The 20,176-nt window shown below is 40.2% G+C and overlaps 1 protein-coding gene across 6 annotated transcripts in view; it reads left to right on the top strand.

The window, feature by feature from the left end:
* Positions 1-19,905, top strand: part of LOC308056543 (leukemia inhibitory factor receptor-like) — a 55,554-nt gene extending 35,649 nt beyond the window's left edge. For all 6 annotated transcript variants that reach the window (XM_080372111.1, XM_080372110.1, XM_080372114.1 and 3 more), the window contains 10 exons: positions 1,466-1,631; positions 1,787-1,857; positions 2,276-2,489; positions 5,388-5,567; positions 7,330-7,431; positions 9,017-9,184; positions 9,830-9,991; positions 11,027-11,120; positions 11,679-11,757; positions 12,433-19,905. In XM_080372111.1, coding sequence (XP_080228237.1) covers positions 1,466-1,631; positions 1,787-1,857; positions 2,276-2,489; positions 5,388-5,567; positions 7,330-7,431; positions 9,017-9,184; positions 9,830-9,991; positions 11,027-11,120; positions 11,679-11,757; positions 12,433-13,071 — 1,875 coding nt within the window. In that variant the 3' untranslated portion in view covers positions 13,072-19,905. The remainder of the gene's footprint in view (positions 1-1,465; positions 1,632-1,786; positions 1,858-2,275; positions 2,490-5,387; positions 5,568-7,329; positions 7,432-9,016; positions 9,185-9,829; positions 9,992-11,026; positions 11,121-11,678; positions 11,758-12,432) is intronic.
* The last annotated feature ends 271 nt before the right edge of the window (positions 19,906-20,176 follow it).

The raw sequence follows: 20,176 nt of genomic DNA, 5'->3' as shown, positions 1-20,176 counted from the left end.
ATAAAATCATAGATATCTTTGGAATTAACAGGTGAAGGAACTGGCTTTTAGATATACAAAACAGCTCTGACAGATGAGCTGTATTGGATTTTGGCATATAGTCTGAGATACCATCACCCACAGCTGTCTGCATTTCTCTGGTCCCAACAGCTACTGCTTCTGGAGCAGTCAGAAGGGGAAACAATCAGCTGAGTATCACCCACCCTGAGCTCAGTTAGCTTAAACTGCTAAAAAAGTAGGTTTGCACGGTTCTGTCTAGCGAGAGTTACACTGCTTAAAGCTTGGAGCACACACTTGCTTTGTGAAACTGCTGCCAGTTCAAGTCAGTCATCTGGGGCAGTGGGAGATGGTCAGGTCTGACGCTGCCACAGCAGTTTGATTCAGTGCACTTGTATCAGGCCGCAGCTACAGATATCTTCAAACACAGCAAACAGCCTGGTAGAAGCTTTGACAGCCTTGTCACGTTGTCTGGTTTCTTAATAAAAGACCTCCAAGAGTTTTCTGTAATAAACAAAAGTGGCTGTGAAATTGTTATGGGGTTTTTACATGGCATTTTGAGGATGTTTTCAGAAGCTTTTCCATCTGTATGAGAGATTGTTGGCTTATTTTATATTTTTCAAGTTGTCATCTGGCTTTAGAAATGCACAATTAGTCGCACTTGAAGTCACTTGGAGTCCAGGTTTTGGCAGCTGTGATGCACATGTATTATAATTAGATTCAGTAAAAAGTATTCCCAGACTTAGGGTTCCTTTATGTAATCATGAAACTGAAATACTCCCTAGACTTGCACCATTTTAAGAATAATAGGAGAGACTAGTCCTGTCATCAGAGCTGTGAACTGACATCACATGGGTAAGACTTGGAACACTATCTTTTGAAGCAAAAATGACTGCCTAGGAAGAAGGTGGTGTGAGAAACATCTTGCTCAGACTGTCTTCAGCATGCTTCTGTGCCTATGTCTTGGGAAAAAGGCCACTGTCCACCAAGTTTGATGTGCATGTGCACAGTGGAAGTGCGCGTTCTGAATACCGAAGGTGGAATCCTGGCCTGCCTCATGCGAGCAGTTTTGCTGCATATGGGAGCAAGGGGGACTGGGCGAGATAGATGGGAAGCAACAGCCTGCTACTGTGTGCAAAGCTCATCCTGTTGAATGCTCATCAGTGTTATCTCTCCTTTTCATGCTTTACATCTCAAAGGTGCTACCTGCTGTCATATTTCAATTTCTGTGCTATATATGACTTTATTTTGGCAGACCTCTGAAAAATTTTTCTTTATTTAGGGTGACTGAGTAGGAGATATTTTTCTTCTTCATTAATTTCTTTGTAAGTGCTTGACTACAGCGTTTTTTCCACACTGTCAGTATTCTTGGGGGAAAAAAATCACCTTTTTAGGCATTGACTTTCAGCATTATTTAGAAACAAAAATACACATATGTATCATGTTGATTTCTGTAAATTTTTAACAGCACAATGTCTCCATGCCTGGTGGAAAATTCTCAATTTACACAGCTCAGCTGAACGCATTGCACCCATACACCAAATACCAGTTCAGGGTGCGTTGTTCGTCTGCTGACCACTTCTGGAGGTGGAGTGACTGGAGCAGAATAGAGGAGCACACAACACTGGAAGCCCGTAAGTTTATTTAATTCCTTGATGATAAAATGTTGAACTTGTGAAACCATATATTTAAAAATTAGCCATCTAAAAAAATAACTTTTTAATAGATGATAAGTTGTCTACTCTGCAACTTGGGAAAAAAAGCAAGCTTTTTTTTTTTTTTTCCTTAGCTCCGGCAAGGGGACCAGATATCTGGAGGGAGAGAAGTCCTTCTGGAAGAAGTCTAAAAATCTTCTGGAAGGTAGATAGGATACATAAAGTTTTAAAATATTATGCATTATAACTCTATGAAAAACTATACCCTTACAAATTTATAAATGAGTGGTTTATAGTCAATAAATGGGACTGCTTTTCTTAACATTCTGTAGAACAATCCATTAAGACAAATACTTTTCCCCAAATAAGAGTATTATTAAAGTTTTATAATTTAAACATTACATTGAGAAGCATTTCACATGAAGAATTAAATTTTTAATACATATGAAAATTAAAACTTACTAACTTATGTGTTAATTCTCAGTCACACTTGAGTAACTATCTTTTCTGCCTCTTAGTCTTATACAGTCATCAGACTAGATCAGGATATTAAATTCATATTATCCTATGTCTTCTTCTGTTTATTCCATTTTGGTTTTAATGCACTCTTTGTTTGTTCATAGCCTTTATCCCTTTCTGAGGCCAATGGAAAAATACTGTCTCATGAAGTGTCCTGCTACCTGCTAGAGACACCACTGGAGTATAAGGAAGTCACTGAACCCTCAAACAGTACTGAGATAAAACTTGGAAAAAATGACTGTGTAGTTAGCGTTGTGGCCAAAAACCATGCAGGATCATCTCCTCCTTCAAGGATAACGAGCGTGGAACTTCCAAGCAGTGAGTGCTCCCAGCAGAGAGCTAAACACCTTCAAAGCTTGGGGAGAACCTGGGCGAGTTTGTTTATTGAAAAATAAGATAGAGACATACTTTGTTTGTTTGTGCTTGGTTTCTGGTTTATTTCCCCACCCAAATCTACTGGGGGGGGGGGGGGGGGGGGGGCGGGGGAAGAAAAAAAATGCTGCTTTGCTTTTAGGGTAGTATCTCGCCAATTAGTTGTGCTCTCTACATAAAAAGAGGGTGATGGTGTGCAGTCTCTGCAGCTATTTGCACTTTTCTGGACACGTCCCAGGAACAGCAAGGATGAGGCTTCAAAGCATTAGTGTCGATCTCTGATGTTCAGGGAGCTCAGTGTATTTCTGTGTGTTCTTGTTGAGATGCTGGAAAGTGTTACGTGCTAAAAAGAATCAGAAAAAAAAAAACTTTTGGGAGTATTGTGTGGCTTTTTAAGGGGAGAACTGTCTGTTCAATGCCTGCAAGCTCTGCAGGAGAATATTAATTGGACTGGTTGGTAAAGTGTTGGCATCCTTGTGCTAGGAGCTGGTATTTGAAAAGGAGGTAGGACTTTAGCTTACCAATTGAAGCACTGCCAGTCTTGCTGTGGGCTTTTGTAAAGGGAAATAGCTGAGCCAGATTATGATTTTCTGCTCCTAACACTGAGCTTGGAGAGAAGATAATACTGCATGTTGTTAGTGGGAGTCCATGCTTTCCTGCATGCCAGAAAGAGTGTAATCTCCAAAATCCCAAACCTTCAGCTCCAGATCTGGCCAATGCTCTGCAGGAAGGACAGATTTACACAGCGAGATCCTCTCTGCTTCTTTGCCAGGAGCATGTATGGTGCTGCTGCTTCTTTCCCACCCAGCGAACAGGTGTCGCAGTTGCCTGTCTTGCAAATTTTGGTTCTGGTAAGACAGGGACATCTCTTGTTGAAGAAACGTGCTTTGACTGAGATGCACAGTGAAAGAAAAAACAAGTTTGTTCCTATGAGAAGAAAAAGTATTGCTCTTAAAATTTCTTGTGCTTCTCCAAAGCATCAATACCTAAAAGTGTATTCTTAGTCTGCTCCTTGGAGGGAAAAGTAGTTGTATGGGACAGCTGAATAAATTAAAATGCTTTTATAGCTCTCTTTTAGCAGTGAAAGAGCAGGACTGTGGGAGTCAGTAAGGTCTCTGTACTAGGTTTGTGGTGTGGGACAGCTGATGGCAGCTGGAGCTTTGCATTCATTTATAGTTTTCTCTTGGATGTCTGAGGTTCCCTTTGGTGTTACCCAACTTGTACTTGTTGAAGATTTGCTCCGAAGTTGGTATAGGAATTATCTGAGTCACTGACTGGAGTCATGAAAGATGACTCATTCACTGAACTGGATGACACGTCTGCCCAAACATCTTTTCTGGCTCCTTCCTGTGTACAGTCTGTAAGTGCTTTTAATGCCTGGAAGAGAGCAATGGCTCTGAAGCTTTAGATCTGCTGAGGTTTTGTGAGAACAGAAAACACAAACAAAGGGTATTCTGCCTTAATTAATTTGTCACCATCTCTGAAAAGTGCTCTGTAGAGAGTTGGGGCATATAATTTGGCTGTTACAGGCTCCTCTACCACAGTAGTACTATAGTGCTAGTAGTTATTTCTACAAGTCTAGGTTGCAGCTATAAATACATGAAAATGAGCTGTACTGACCTGGGTGAATTTCTGGCTCAGGAAATAAAATAGAGTGTGGTGTATTTAAGCATTTTTTGGAGAGCATGTGTTCACTGTCAGTAAAAAAACTTTCCTGTAAATAGGAAAATTAAAGCAGTCTAATTAGAGATATGCTCTCTTCCAGCATCATAGAAGTGTAGTTTCACGGGATGCATAGTAGTTTTTTAGGGGAAGATATTGAAAGACTTCTGGAGTTGACTTGCTTTTTTTAGTCATGTGTGTCTTTCTTGCCAACAGGACGTACACTTAGCTGTATGTTAAGTTTATCTAGAAATAGACAGCCCTTCACAGGACAGTCCTGAATAGACATTCACAGCATGTCTGTGAGAGTAAAGTTTTCACAGCACTGGTTCTTAAAAACTGCCCTTGCCCTTCAGCCCTCCATAGTTTATGCCTTTAATAACATGAAATAATAGACTCAATAGGGAGCATAAATGAGAACACAGAAAAAAGGAAAAACTTTAACCCTGAGACTATTTTTGCAGATCTGTTGTGGGACCACCACTGTTGTGGTGGCCTTTGGAAAACATCCCTTAGCTTGGCAGGGTCCCATCTGATGGACAGCTGTGGAGGGAAGCTGCAGGAGTTGGAAGTTGTTCCCAGATCTGATCACTTCAGGGGCAGCTAAACCTTTGATAATCAGAAACAAGAAAAATAAACTAAAGGAAAAGCTTTGCTTTTCTTTTCATTCACCCTTGGTAGACTGGAGCCTCCATAAAGTTCACCGGGCACTTGACTTTTGCTGTTGATTCTCAGTGAAAAATGGTTGTCTGTGGTCGGGCAAGTGACAGCAAGACACTTTGAAAGAAACACAAAGCAAACTGTTTGATGAAACGACAGCAGGAATTTATAGCTGGAGGCTGCTGCCAAATTGGTGTCAAGTCAGATTTGGACCTGACATCTGCTGTAAATCTTTACCTTTAAAAAGTGCTTTTTGAGCCAGTCCTGAGCTGCAGCACTTCTCGCCATTATTCTTATGGCTGGCTGAGGGATTTGCTGCAGGCTACATCTGATTTCCAGCACTTCAGAAGGCATAGCTGAGTACACCACTTCGAATTTCACAGTACCAGGAGCACGCCTTTCATTCTTAGAAATGACTGCCATTTATAAAACCTTTGTGCTGTGGCTGGAAGGCTTTCTTCCAGCTTAGACTACAGATAAGTGTCTGCTTTCTGATGGATTTTTGTGTCGTCTTTATTGCAGACAATGTCAAAACAGATCGGGCGGTAGCAATGGGGAATGGAATTTATATTTCTTGGAATTCTTACCCCAACATGACCTGTGGCTACATAGTAAAATGGTGTCATTCATCTGGCTCTGAACCCTGTAGTGTGGACTGGCAGAAATTTCCTTCAAATACAACAGATGCAGTGATAAAGTCTGGTAAGTCAGAAATAATTTTTTGTTGGTCTTTCTGGTTGAGAGCCTAAGCAGCAAGTGGAATGAGAGCAACACCAATGCTATAGGTTGAAGATTGTTGCATTGCTATATGCGTAAATGAACCCCTTCTTGGTACTGTGTTTATTTTAATTTCTTACACAGCCTTGCTAAATCCAAGTATCGGTCTTGACATAACTGTTATCATCCTATGTTTATTAACTGTTTTGAAATTACCTCTTCTAGCTACACCCAACAACTTCCTAATTCAGCCTAATGGTTAATCTAGGGATTGGGGGTTTGTTTGGATTCTAAACATAAACAGTGCTGCTTGGGATGGGGGAAGACTTATCTGTTGTTTTTACATGAGGGAGATTTTTTTTTAAGTGTGACCTCCATGTGTTGGCTTGCTGTCAGCAATTGAAGTTTCCTGGAACAGGGCACATTCCAGGTTTCTAGATGCTGGTGGGCAGATCAGGGAAATGAAACTCAGCTGTGATGGGACTAGTAGGAGCAGAAGAGGAAAGAGAGGACCCCAGAAAGATGTAGGATTTTTACCTGCTGTCTAAAAGTGTTTATATTTGGGTTTTAGAAGAGTATATATAGGGTCTTCATTAAAGAAAACAACTTGGAGGTGTGTACATAGGAAAGTCGGGGGGGAGTGGGACCTGAGCAGGGGGACGATGTGTTTTCCTGCCTGTAATTACAACACTGTGTCCATGTTGTTTTCGTTTGTGCTGGCTAAAGCCTGCTTTTTCTAAGCAGACAATACTATGTTAGGCTGCCCAGGGAAGTAGTTGAGTCACCATCCCTGGAGGTATTTAGAAGATGTGTAAATGTGGCACTTAGGGACATGATTTAGCGGTGGGCTTGGCATTGTGACGTGAACGGTTGGACTTGATGATCTTGAAGGCCTTTTCCAACCTAAATGATTCTATGACTCTATGTTTGTCCAACAATGCACAGCTCTAGTGCTGAGCTCTTCCCTGGGATGCTTCTTGCAGCACATTGTGGGAGTTACCAGGCTGCTAGGGCTGGGCTCAAGGTGGCAATTCCGCCGCTGTGCTTAGTCCTGCCAGGAGAGTCTCAGGCTGCATCTGAACTCTTGCAAAACCCACTTGACTGTAGAGTTCACAGTGGCGTTTTGTTTGGGAAAAACCTTGAAAGTAGTGTACACCCTGACTTGAGAAAATCCCGGGAAGTGGTAAATTATTTACACATTGTAGTATCAAACTTCTATGCCTCACCAAAGACACATGAAGCAGAAATATGATGAATATCTGTGTTTTGTAGTCAGTTCAGGCATTGAGTTCATCGCTAAAGTGCTTCGCTATCACTTTTCAGAGTTCTCTGAATTTCTTTTGTACTCTTGCTGTAATAAGCCTGGGTATTTCAAAATGCATTTGTATTTCTGAGGAGGAGGCAGGATCTACATGTCTGCTTTGGGAGAAAACAAAGGGGATTGTTTCTGGTAACTTCAGTTTGTGTTTCCCTATGAAAGATCAATTTATGCAATTTGAGTAGCTTGTTTAGTATCCTGTTTGTTTAGAACCAGAATTTCTCTGGGTTATATTTTCTTACTGCTTCCAAACTGCATCTGATGGCATAGCTTTTGTAGGAATTGCAAGTAGGAATAGTATTTATACCTAACACTGTGGTCTAAGACTTTGTAACTTTTACTATGTGTTTATATAAGTCTGCATCATGTGAAAGCTAAAAGCATAACTCCTCTTAAGTGAAATTTTCTTACAGCAATTTTCTCTTTCAGCTCTGTTTAGACCTGGTGTGAGATACAGCTTCTCACTATATGGCTGCAAATCCAGTGGATATCAGTTATTGAAAAACATTACTGGGTATATGAAAGAGCTGCGTAAGTGCATTTTATCATTCAGGATCTTTACGAAGTGAATTTAGACTGTGGTTTTAGCTCAGCATTGTCAGAAGACTGAGACCAGAATCCCTCTACAGTACTACTGACTTCTGCTTTTTCTCTGTATTGAATTGTAATACATTTCTCCAGCCACTTCCAGTTCCCAGCGTGCAATAACCCTATGTTCTCCAGCTTGTGTGGTGGCACAGGGTGTCGCGGAAGTTTGCTCTGAAGACAGTGGTCTTCAGAGTTGAACCACAGGGCAGTGGTCCCTACCACCGCAGGAGAGGGGGCAACTTTTTTTGATTTATCAAGTCAAAGTAAACTTCTGAGTGCAGTTTGTACAGCTCAGCAAATATAAACGTTTCTGTTTAAAAGCACTTCTTAGTCCAGAACTAGATCCTAGAGTAGAAGCCACTTTGAGAATTGCACTTGTATTCCCTCCCATACCAACCCCATCTGGATAACTGCAGTTTGAACCAGGGCTCAGCTTTGCTTGCCTGGAGATGCATTAGCATCTGAATGCTTTCTGTTGCCAGGTGTCTTAACATGGTTTTACCCTTTAACACCACAACTGTATTGTATTGTAACTACAGAACCCATTTCACTTTCAAGTTTAATGTGTTTTCTGCTAAAGCAGTTTGTTCAGAAAACTGAGCTGCTGAAATAATCTGAGCCCTTGGAAATGCCATTGTTTATTTCATTGCTAAAGTTGAAGATGAGGTTAAGGCTATTTTACCAGAAACTGAACCTTCAGCCATTTCTATCTCTGTAAAAGTCCTGAACCGTTTTCCAGAAGGTTTTTTCCATATGTGTTCTCAACAGATTGGAAGCTTTCAAGGTAAAAGGATAAATACTTTTGGGGACTAAAAAGGCATTGAACATGCAGAAGATACTTAGTAAGAAATGAGAAATGTATTCACTTTGCACAAGAGCATTAATTCTAAAAATTCAGATTTGCCTTTGGAAAGGTAACCATCAAGACAAAAATAGATGCACTCTTAAGCATGAGTTCAGCACTGGTATATCAGTGCTAAATGTCAGACATAAGTCCTGATGGACATGGCCTTACACAATATCTTCTGTAACTCCTCCAGTGGGGTACAACTATTGGAATAAAGACTTGTGGTGCCTGCTAAGAGTAGTTCTTTTAAGATGAGATAGATTTCCATTCTAGGAATGTGGAGTTTGTTTAATTTGAAGACAAGCTATGAAGTCACAGAGTTAAAGCCTTTAAAAGCTAAATAATTTGTATGCTCTGAATGTTTATGCAATCTTCTGGGGTTTGTTGCAGGAGGAAGAGTATTTACATGTATGGGTCTGTAAGAAAGCTGCCCAAAGAGATTTTTCTTTCAGCTTCAGTTAGTAGATAATACTGCAGTAATTAATAACAATGAGAGCCACATACTTGTATTTTTGTAGTATCATCTGCTAAGTCTTTACATATGTTCTTGATAGTGGTGGAAAAGTATTCAGGAAAAAGTTGAAAATGCTAGCCCTGAACTAATTAACCACTTACATGGATTCAGCGTTTAATGATAAGGTGGTTTCTTACTAGCTTTTTCCTTCATAATTCTCCCTACAGCTCCAAAACGTGCACCAAATTTTACTGTAGAAGAAACTTCTTCAGATTCTATATTGGTAAAATGGGAAGACATTCCAATTGAAGATTGTCAGGGGTTTTTAGAGGGATATCGGCTTTCCTTTGCAAAAGGTGAAAAAGATGCTTTAAAGCCTAGGCTTTCGGAATCAGGTAAATGAAATCTATAGATTGCAACTTCCTTGCTCAAGGTTTTGGTTTGGGCTGGGTTGGCTTTTTAATAATTTCATTTCACTTTAAAAAAAGAAGCTTCAATCATAATTCAGTTGCATTACTCACTGGCCCCTGATATATGACAAAGGCATTTGAAATAATCAGCTCCTTGTGTGGTTAGCACAGTTGTTTTTTAATATAAGGCAAAAGTCGGAGAAAATCCTGGCTCACTGAGGCCATAAAGCTATGCAGTGAGTAAGTGGCAATGTGACACACTGCCCTGTGTACAGATACCCTAGGTAGATGAGACACAGGGGAGTTTATGTGGCTATATTTAATTGGGTATATTTTTCCAGTACCCATCTTGTAAGGACATCTCTGTATAGAACTGACTCACTTTAACATAAAAGATCAAGCAGGAGTGTAAGAAACTGGAGCCAATCTGCAGCCGCAACACACTGCTGTGCTGTTTGGTGTTGTCCAAGCAAGCAATATTGCTAGGAATCTTTATTTCAGTTTTGCTTTACGCAGAGTGTTCTTCACGTTTCATATGCTTACTTCAAAAAAGTCTTGCTAAAGCTGAGGCTGTCTTTGTGAATCCTTTCTTACAAAGTTATGCTTTTCTTACTGCTCCTAAACAAACAGGGAATCCAGAACTTAAAGTTAAGAATATCACTGACTTAACAAAGAAGTCTTTGAAAATACTTGATCTTCAAGGCAAAACAAGTTACCAGCTGGACCTACAAGCCTACACTGCTGGTGGTTTGAGCCCTCCAAACAGCCTCTATGTTGTGACAAAGGAGGACTGTAAGTTGAATATCCCTGTTCATTAATAGTCTTCAGTACAGGGGCTGTACAATGTATATAAACCTGAGCTTATTTTGGTTTTTTTCCTGGTCCTGTTAGGTAGTTCGGGCCTACAGTCTAATTTTTAATTTATTTAGTCGGTTATTTTTAAATACTAACATTGTTACAGCTCAGAGTTAGTAAAAGGTTGTATCCTGTGATAGCTACCTTGTAGTTAATGGTAATGTATGCAAGAAAAATAACTTTTAAACTACTACTAAATATGGTGGAGTCTTCTCAAGCAGCTAGTTGTTTTTGTCAGGTTTCCCATGATGAATATCTGCTAATACATGGTGGGAAGAAAGACATTGTGGAAATATTTACCAGTTTCAGAATTACAAACAGATGCCTCTCTGCTTTGAATTCTGTTTTATCGATCCCCTGACAGAAACAAACCCAGAAAGATAGTTTAAGAGAGAGAGAGAGAGAGAGAGAGAGGGACTGACTTTGGGGGATGAGAAATAAAGGAAAAGGAAGTGTTTCATATGAAAGACTGAACTAAAATACACGAAAAATCAAACTCAAGGCACTTAACATCAATAGAGGAAGGCAATGGGAATGTATTTGAGCTAAACCCTGGGGATTAGAAGCATTGCAAACCATAAAAAAGACAGTGTTGTTTGTTCAATGAGTTGCTGGCCTATAAGAGCCGTTACCAGAGATGTGGCCAGGTCAGGTAACATGGAAGTGCATTTCCAGTGCCTACTGAGAAAAGAATTACAGTGGCAATCAGTCTTGCGTTGCACGTGAAGCCTTTCTCAATTAAGCAATCAGAGAGAAGCATCTGCTGATTCCTGTAGTTATCACTGAATCAGCTCTGTTTACAGGTGGACTTTTGCCCTTCCAGCAAAGGGAAATTGTATGGTACAGGCCACTGTTTGCAGGCCAGTGTTCGGTGAGCTTGATGAAATGGTCTCTAATCTGTTGACATGTTAGAAAAGGCATAAAACTTGCTGGTAACTTCAAATATATATTTACTGTCTTTTCATCCCCCAGCTGTAGGATTAATCATTGCAATTCTCATCCCTGTGGCAGTGGTTGTGCTGCTTGGAGTGGTGGCCAGCATCTTTTGCTACCGAAAGAGGGAATGGTAAGTGTCTGCTTTCAGTTCTGATCTTTTTCTGGATGTGTTTGCTTCAGTGCTAGGGTTTTCCATTATTTTAGTTATTCTTTGTTTTCTCCCAAGTACCCAAAGATGTCAGTGGGCTTCGTTGAAAAGTGAGTGGCAAAAACATACTCTAGAAGGTGAGGGAGAAAGTGGTTTGGAGAGAGGTCAGTGAGGAATGCAGAAAGGTTTTGCAGGAGCCTGTCTCCCATGAGCACTGTTGATAAACAGTTCCCAAATGGAAGTAAGCTGGCAACATACTATAATTTGTGAGCCATCCACAAACACACAGGTAGACATCCCATCTTCAAATTTCCATAAACGTGGCATATCAAGTTCCCTAGTTTAAAAAAAAAAAAAAAAAAAGGTTTGCTGTTTTTTCCATTAAATACTCAGTGCAAGTGTAACACACATGAAGTAAATCATTGTGCCAGATGTCTTCAGTACTCTGAATTACAGGGAAAAGTCCTGCGTCCTTTTGTGTATTTGCAATCTGTTTCAGGGCTTGTTAACTTTTAGAAGTTTGTTCTTTCCTCTTTAAAGGATTAAAGAAACATTTTATCCGGAGATCCCGAATCCTGAGAACAGTAAGGCACTGCAGTTTCACAAGAATATCTGTGAGGTAACCTTCATTTTAAATGTAGTATTTTGAATTTCTGAAAGGTATGGCAAGCAAAGAATTCTTTTGCAAACTTTGAGTCTTCTGCTCCAGTTCTGGAAAAAAAACTCTGTGGCAGGGGGCAACAGGACAAGTTACTGAGTAACTTTTGTCAAGTGCTATCTAAAGCTTTCTTGTTAATGTAGTTACTTGCAATGTCCCAACTAGAAAAGGACTGCTGCATTTCTCTTCTTCTGCGCGAATAAGAAGTGTCAGTGCATGATGACGATGTGGGAGAAATGTACCAGTCTTTGTCATAGTGTTAGTTAGAAGTAGAAAGTGTGGAGAGGTGTACATGCCATATCCCAGCCTCCTGGTAGACACAGTAGCTGGAACTGGGCATAACATTTAAACCACCTATTGGAATGGGTTATACAAAGCCAAGATTTGGGGAAAGAGTTCTCAAACATTTATTGCAAGATCTGGATTCTCTTTAAGTTGTCTAAAACACTTTTAATGTTAACAGAAATATGTGATGAGCCAGAAAATGAGAACTAAACTACATCTTTTTATACCATACTAATGGCAGTAGGATGAGTACAAGCCACAAGTCAACGCAGTGGTTTAATTTGGGCAAGTTGTTACTTTCAGGACTTCAAGGTCTTTTGACTTAGCCTCTCCTCCTTTTTCTACCTTCAGGGGAACAAGACACTTAAAACACTGGAAATGAACCCATGCACCCCCAATAGTGTTGAAGTGGTGGAAACACAGTCTGCAGCTCCCAAGATTGGAGATACAGAGATGATGTCCCTGGCAGCAGACGCCACTGTGCCTGAAGATGGCTCTGACTCAGAAGTGGAGAACCATGTGGTTGTGTCCTACTGCCCCCCTATCATTGAAGAGGAGATCTCAAATGCCCCTATGGATGAACCTGTGGGGTCATCTCAGGTGGTTTACATTGACATCCAGTCAATGTATCAGCCTCAAATTAATAAAGAGGAGGAGCCAGAAATAGATTTGGTGACTACAGCAGGCTATAAGCCACAAATGCAGCTGCCTATCAGTGCTCTGAAGATAGAGAGTTGCTCACCTGCAGAGGAAGAATTGGATAAAATTGCAGGTTACAGACCTCAAGCAAACACAAATGTCTGGAACATGGACACTCCAGACTCTCCTGGATCAGTTGAAAGCAACAATGAAAATGCATCTTTTGGGAGCCCGTGCTCCATTAATTCTCGACAGTTTCTGCTTCCCCCAAAAGATGATGAAGACTCTCCCAAACCCAGTAACATAGCGTGGTCCTTTACACACTTTTTTCAGAACAAACCAAATGATTAACAGTGAGGCCTAATTGCACCTGAACCTGCCTTCTAAATAAGCTCTTATTCCTAGTGTTGTAAAGAAAGGAAGAAGAAAAGTGCAAAAGGCATGAATTATTCTTGGAGACAGTCAGCAGAGGTTCTAGTGAGCTGAATGCTACCATGTTTAAGTTAGCGGAAGTGTTAATGTTCCATTTTAATAGAGGCCAAGAGGCCAAAGTTACAGCAATTCAGTTATTACTCAAGTAAAATAAATTGGATATAAGGGGTGTTGAGTTTAAAGCTCCTGATGATCATAGTCAAAGAACTCTGCCTACCTTCACATAGTGCTCCAAGATTAATATGGTCTCATGCAACTTATAACTTGGGGATTATTGCTTTGCTTTGTTGTAGTTGTACTCAACTGTGCATACCCAAATGATGCAGCCCCAACACGTCTCCTTACTGAAGGTTTCATTTATCACAAACCTCGTCCCAATGCATGGAAGTGATGTGGTTGGAAACTCTTGACATCTTGTACCTAGTTATAAACTAAGAACAAATGAGAGTACTATTTTTTTTTCTTCTCCCATACAGAAGGGTATTGTCACTGTTTTAACACTTCTGAAGCAATGACCATTCACATCTGTTGCTTTTTGACTAGACACTAGTTTCTGTACCTACTGTACAATGTTTATTCAATGTTTGACTCAGGGGTACAAACTTGGGGAAAAAAGTGTAACACTGATTTAAACCTCAACAAGAACTGCATAAAAGTTTTAAACTTTTTTTTTTTTTTAAAAAAAAACTTAGGATGCTTTATATTTTTTCTATCCTTTAGTTAAGGAGTTAATCTTTCCTAATATATTGCACTAATGCATTTTGTATTTCATAGCTCCAGCTCTCCTGCTTCAACGTGGTACAGTACTCTGTTCACCCCCAGTGTTCAGCAGTCTTTGCACTATACAGTAATGTAAGCCATGGGGAAATCAGTGTCTCCTAACATTACCTGTCCAAGCAGTTTGTCATGCAAAATTAGATGCAGTCGTACTAGCTCCTTGAGAACAAATTGCTCTTTGTATGCTCTTTATTTTATTAGCTTTGCCACCTGTTGCCTGGCTGTTCTTCAGTGTCTACCCAGGACCTTCTCTACAAATCCTACCTGGGAGTACAAGGTGGGATTTCTCAAGTGGCAGGGAGAAACCCAAGGAGGTTTTAGTGCCGCCAATTCTACCTCTCCTTTACCAGACACATGATGCAAAGGAAGCTGAAATGGTGTACATTTGTGTGCTTAAAGGAGTGTTCAGAACAATCATCTTTGAAAATGCTTGTTTTCATGTATGCATCTTTAGGCAGCTGTAATTGTAACATTTCACTGTGTAAACTTCAGACTGTGGCACACATGAGTTTCACTAGCTTACAGAAGAAAGTGCTTCCTAACTCACCTGTTCCTTACTGTAAAACACAGTGGTGAGAGGTCAGATGTTAAACAGCTTGATCAAAAAGGGTCTCCATAAAGTCCTAACTGAATCTTTTCTTAGATTTCAATTTCATTAGCTGCTTTGTGGTTTTTTGAGGAAATAAGATGGTGGAGTGCTTTTCTAAACAAGATCCCAAAAGAGAGAAGGCGGCTGAATTGGCTAAGCTGCTAGTTATAAAGGTGTGAGAGCAGACCAGGAAGATGGCTACCTTGGCAGACATTTGGTCTCCAAACTACGTGACCTAACCAGCAAAATAAAGCCAAGTGTTAGGTTGCAGCCACAGATTGTGCAGTTTCAGATGTTGGTATGTCTCTGCCATCTCCGTAGAATGAAAATCCAGGCAGATTTCAAAACTGACAAAAAAGCAAAACACTAAGTAGCATCCAGATCGCCATCAGTAACAACTGCCTGTGTGTGTCTCCTGGAACAGTGAACTGTGAAGCCAGTAAAAACAGATCTGTCTGCAGACCTGACAGAGTTCAAGGTGTGGCTGAAAGAACAGAAAGTGCAGACAGAATTCTGCTTTTGAGTTGAATCTTGGAAGTGAAAAGCCAAGACAGGCAGTGCAAAGTGCTGGTGGCCATCTGTCACCAGACGTCACTGCAAGGGAAAGTTTCATATGTAATCTATTAGTGCCTATTATTTCAGAACACTAATACATAAAAGGAAGCAGTTCTGCCCTTTGTGCTTGATAGCTGGGAGGTGGTTAACTCCTAACAGTAACAACCCTTTCTCACGATCTGGCTTTTGGAGCTGATTTCTTTTCACTAGTGCAGTTTTGGCTTAATGTGTTTATCTCCTAAGATGAATTTTGGGTTGTGCTGCCGTATGCTTTTAATTGAAAGCAGAAGATGTCACAGACAGAGTGTATGGGTAGTGGTTTGGGATTTTTATGTAGGAGTTTCTCAGTGCAGAGGAGCAATCAGTATTGTATGGTGATCCAAACGAAAAAAACCTGTGTAGCAGAACAGCTGAACATGAACAGTAACTGTGCTTTCATATTGTTGTGTATTGCAAGAAACAAAACCAAACTGAAGTTTGAGAGTGCTAGCAATTTTTAATTTGGCTGACTGGAAGCCAGGGCAGCTGCAGAGAACACACAGAGCTCTCAGCCTAACACCTTTCACAGTGCTCCCACAGTGAATCACTTAAACACAAGCATCACATACTCAGGTTTTCCTTTGTGCTGCTCTGAGTATTCAGTAATGGCAACAGCATTCTAAATTGCTTCATTTCTAAGTGATCAGGTAGAGGAAAGGTCCACAAATAACAGGGTCTGCCTTGATGTTATCAGAGCACTCTCATCTAATTATCCATCGCTCTTTTTTTTTTTTTCATGTTAAACTTTGACTATGTATCTTATTTGACTAGTGTTCTGACTTCCAGAATGTAGGGCAGAAGAGTCATGTTAATAGCTGTGGCTTACCATACACATCATCTTGTATCAGCAGCAGAAGAGTGGGGTGAAGGGGGGAGAGACATAGGCTTGTGCAGCATATGTAGCATCATTTACTGTTGCTTAATGGTTGTGAACCAGTAAGCAGTTTTCATTCCAGCACTTGAAAGCTCAGCTGCTTCACTTCTGTGGTTTCCTTTGAGCCTGTTCAGTGCTGTCAGCAACAACTCCTTTCCAATGCCTATCTTAAATCTTCAGCAGTGAATCCAAATACCAAATGGGTAGTGAGAGGCAGTGTGCTGATTTTGTGATCATGTGAAGACACCCTGAGGTGCATGGAGCAGTAAGAACAAATGACGAGGACAGTCAGGGAATGAACTTGCTTTCTGAGCCCTAGTGCCATGTTAAACCAGCAAAGCGTCTTTAGGAATGTCTTCGTACCCAATTCACTTTCAAAGCATGGTGCTGTTTAGCCTCTAAGTGCATGGATAACAATTGTAAGACTAAAACTTCAGGCTTCAGAGGGGATCAGATCCCTTGTACTAGTGCTTTCAGGCTTCCTAGCATCTTCAGTGAAATAATTTCTGAAAAGTGTCTTAGGATCCTGAAGTACTACATTTCCTAACCATCACTTTCTGGAAGATCTTACTCCTTTATTGAAGATCTATTTTGTTGTAATTCTTCTGCCTTTGTGCTTTTTTTCCTAGAAGAATAGAAGTTTCAGCTTTTTAGAAAAACAAACCAAAAAAACACAACTTCCAGAAGGGATATGACCAGAAGGGATTGTGTCCAAAACACTATTACTCTCAACTCAGTGCTTCAGTCCTCCAGTTGGATCAGTGTTCAGAGATGTAGGGTGTTAATGCCAAGCAATTTCTTTCTGAAGCAAATCATCAGTACTGCTGCTTTTTATTTTTGAGCCATGCCTGTCATATGTGACAATTTGGGGTTTGTAATGGGGTTTTGTACTGTTCACTGTATGCGTGGAACATCAGTCACATTTGATGTAACATCGTGCACTCTCCTATTTGACACATGAATTATTTTTGTTCTGACATGTGTGGGGATCTGTGATCTTGGTTTTTTTCTGTTAACTTTTGGAATGGTAGATCTGCATGTGATATACCTCACAGAACTACTAGTTAATATATCAACAAAAAAGTAAGCTAATATTGCAGGCAGTGAATTACCTCCCCTGCTATGCATTGGCCGCATAGGCAGATTTAGGACCCAGTGAATGACATTTGCTGTGGTAGCTGTCTTTATTATTTGTAGTTGCTGCTTTGTAGTAGATAAACCATTTCCAGAGGGAACCAGTAGCCATGTTGTCTGTCATGGCACAACTGGAAAATGCACCGTGTTTCTTTGTCTTTGGTTTATGTAGGGCACCTGAGCTTTCCTCTGCTGGGAACACAGCAGCAAGCTCCCGCTGACCTTGAGTTTTAGGCGGCTCTAAAGGGGCACGTTCAAGCTACCTTTTTCTTTTTTTTTTTGATCCATTCAGCTGGGTAGAGCTTAGGGCTGTGGTGGTTCCTGTGGTCTTGTCCTCCAGGAAACTCAGTTGAACATGAGTAGCGGCAAACATGAAGGCAGTTGGATGCATTGGAGGGAGAAGGTGTTTAGACATCACTCTGAAAAGGCAATGAGAAATCGTGTGCTCTATTTTTAGACAAATATTCCTTTGTAAATACAATATTGATATATCTAACAGTAGATAGAAATATAGTAAAATAATTTGAAATACATAGGAAAAATGTAACATTTAAAGAATCAGATTGCTCACAAGGCTTCGTGTACCATAAATCTAGGTATGTAAATCCCATGTAAATAGCATCTTTAGTTCTACCACAGACTTTGAAGACTTCCGTGCAGGTGACATTAATATTTTTAACACTAAGTCCTAACCTCTTATGCACATATGTACTTTTACATCATTATGTACTTAGGTGCATATTGCAGAGGAAGTTGGCTTGCAATGCCCAAAGCAACTTTTTCGGAGCCCTGTACTTGAATATATGCCTTCTGGGATGCAGTTTTGTCAAGTGGAAACAGCTGCCGCCTGCGCTCCTGCCGACACGCTACGTGGAGTTTGTGCTGCTGTGCATTAAGCAGTGCCCTGTGTGGCTGATGCTCAGAGATGCTGTTGGCAGTTTGCAGGATTTGTTGTTGGCTTTTTCTTTGCCTTTTCCTTAGCAAGCCTGGAAACCCAGTCCCAAAGCCTAAATGCCAGACATGGATTCAGAAATGTTGGAGTGCTTAAAAACTAATTTCCTCATGCTTAGGCCTGTCTTAAGGTTTTAAATATCTCTGTAGAAGCTGGAAAACAGTTTCTTCTTTAACATTTTTTTTCCTTTCCTCCCCCATTTATATAACTCTGGATTTTCCCTAGTGTTTCTAAGATAGCCAGTGTTTGTTCCATTTTTGCATGTTATGCAAACAAACCTCATATGGTATTGGCGGGGGTTTCTGTAACTTTACAAGTTGTCCCAGGGTGTGTGACAGTACTTTTTCCCCAGAAATCTGTCTGTTAATTTGTTCTGCTTTTACAACAAAAAAGGTCTCCAGAGACCTTTTGTATTTCAGGGGGCAGGGGCTCAGCATCGCCATGCAGGTGAGCTGGTCTAATGGCAGGGTGTTGCACGCGGGGGTGGCGTTAATCCCTCTCCAGTCTCACCCTGTCCTTGTGCCAGTGCTGCCCAGGTGACTTTGGTGCAGCAAAGCAGGTGACATCCTTACTTTCTAATGTGATACCCAACAGAACCTCTAGCTAGGTTTTTGGACAGTCCCAAGTCTGCACTTCGATTGTTGTTACGTGAAAGCAAGCTCCAGTGGAAGCGTATGCACAACTTCCATGAGAAGGTTCAATACTTTTGTAACTCATTTGGTCTCATGTTGCGCGAAATGTGGTAAGTAAAACTTACCCAGGGACAAAGGAAAGAATTAAGTGTTCTCATTTTCATTATTTGCCTAAGAAAAATTCAAGAAAGAAATAGCTCAAGCATGGCAAAGTAAAATAAAAACTGGCAAGGTCTCACACTTTCTAGTGGTAATACAATAGAAGAATCCTTTGTCAATGTTTCTGTGATTCAAGAGTGCTTTAGGATGAACAAAATATTATGCTTCATGGCATGTCAGAAAATTTTGTAAAGCAGGGGATAACAAAAAATGAAGCTAACTGAATCGACTTGTACCTGAAATGCTACTCGAGGGGAGCAGTAATTTGGACTTCGATCCTGTTGTGGTGCACGAAACAGCGGAGCTGGTAAAGTCATACAGGTCACCTAATAAAAAAAAAAAAAAGTTGTACTATAATGCTGTAAATTTAAAACTATATACTGTGAACAGGTTCAATTTTTTTTAGCTCTTTTTATACCATATTTTTTACAGCGTGAATAATTTGTTTAGAGATGTTTTTATGTTCTGTTTTTATAAAGATTTTAATGGACTTCTGTTTAATACTAGTGGGAAATATTGTTTGCCAATTTGAAATAATTATCTATAGAAATTAATTCTGAGAATAAATCAAGCTGACAATAATAGTCTTCCCAACACACTAAATCTAATCATTTGTTTAACACGTTTCTGTTGCTGAATGATACTGAAGTATTCCACCTTCCAAATCCACTATTGAAAAAATATTTCTTTTGCAATTTAAGCAAAATCATCACGAGGCACTTTAATCAAGTTGTAGCGTAGCAAGTAAAATGCTGATTCAACAAAGTGTATCGACATGAAGATTTATTAGCTAAGCAGTTAAACATGCATGCTTGAAAAAAGGAAGCGTGGGATCATGTTGGGGAAATAATATTCCAGTGTGGCAGATGACATTTAGGACTAACCTAACACTAAGATACTGACTTCGCATACATTTTAAACCTAGTTTGCTTGGCTGTTGTAAATCCTGTTGTATTGCTTGGGTGTCTAAAAATACGCATGTATTTAACAATTTTACCATAGTATTGCCATGGAATTTAATAAATATATTTTCTTACACTCATATGTTTTCATATTCCTTGCTTGCATGTTTATTTTTAAGTAAGAGTTAAATTCTACTCATGCTCCAGTACAAACAGTTATTTTAATTTTGTGCCAGAGTAAATAACCACAGGATCTGGCAAGCACAGCCTTGCCTTTCTGATCAGCAGAGCAGGTGGGGATGCAGATACTCTCTGAGCAGCTTCTCTAAGCACAGCATGCTGTAGCGTGTACATACATGGTTCACTGAAGCCCTCCTGTTCCTCCCATGCGATGTGATTATAGGAAGAAGT

Source organism: Falco punctatus (genome assembly GCF_963210335.1).
Source record: "Falco punctatus genome assembly, chromosome: Z".
Taxonomy (NCBI): Eukaryota; Metazoa; Chordata; class Aves; order Falconiformes; family Falconidae; genus Falco; species Falco punctatus.
Note: the sequence above shows the minus strand (reverse complement) of the source record. Positions and strands in the feature narration are given on the sequence as shown.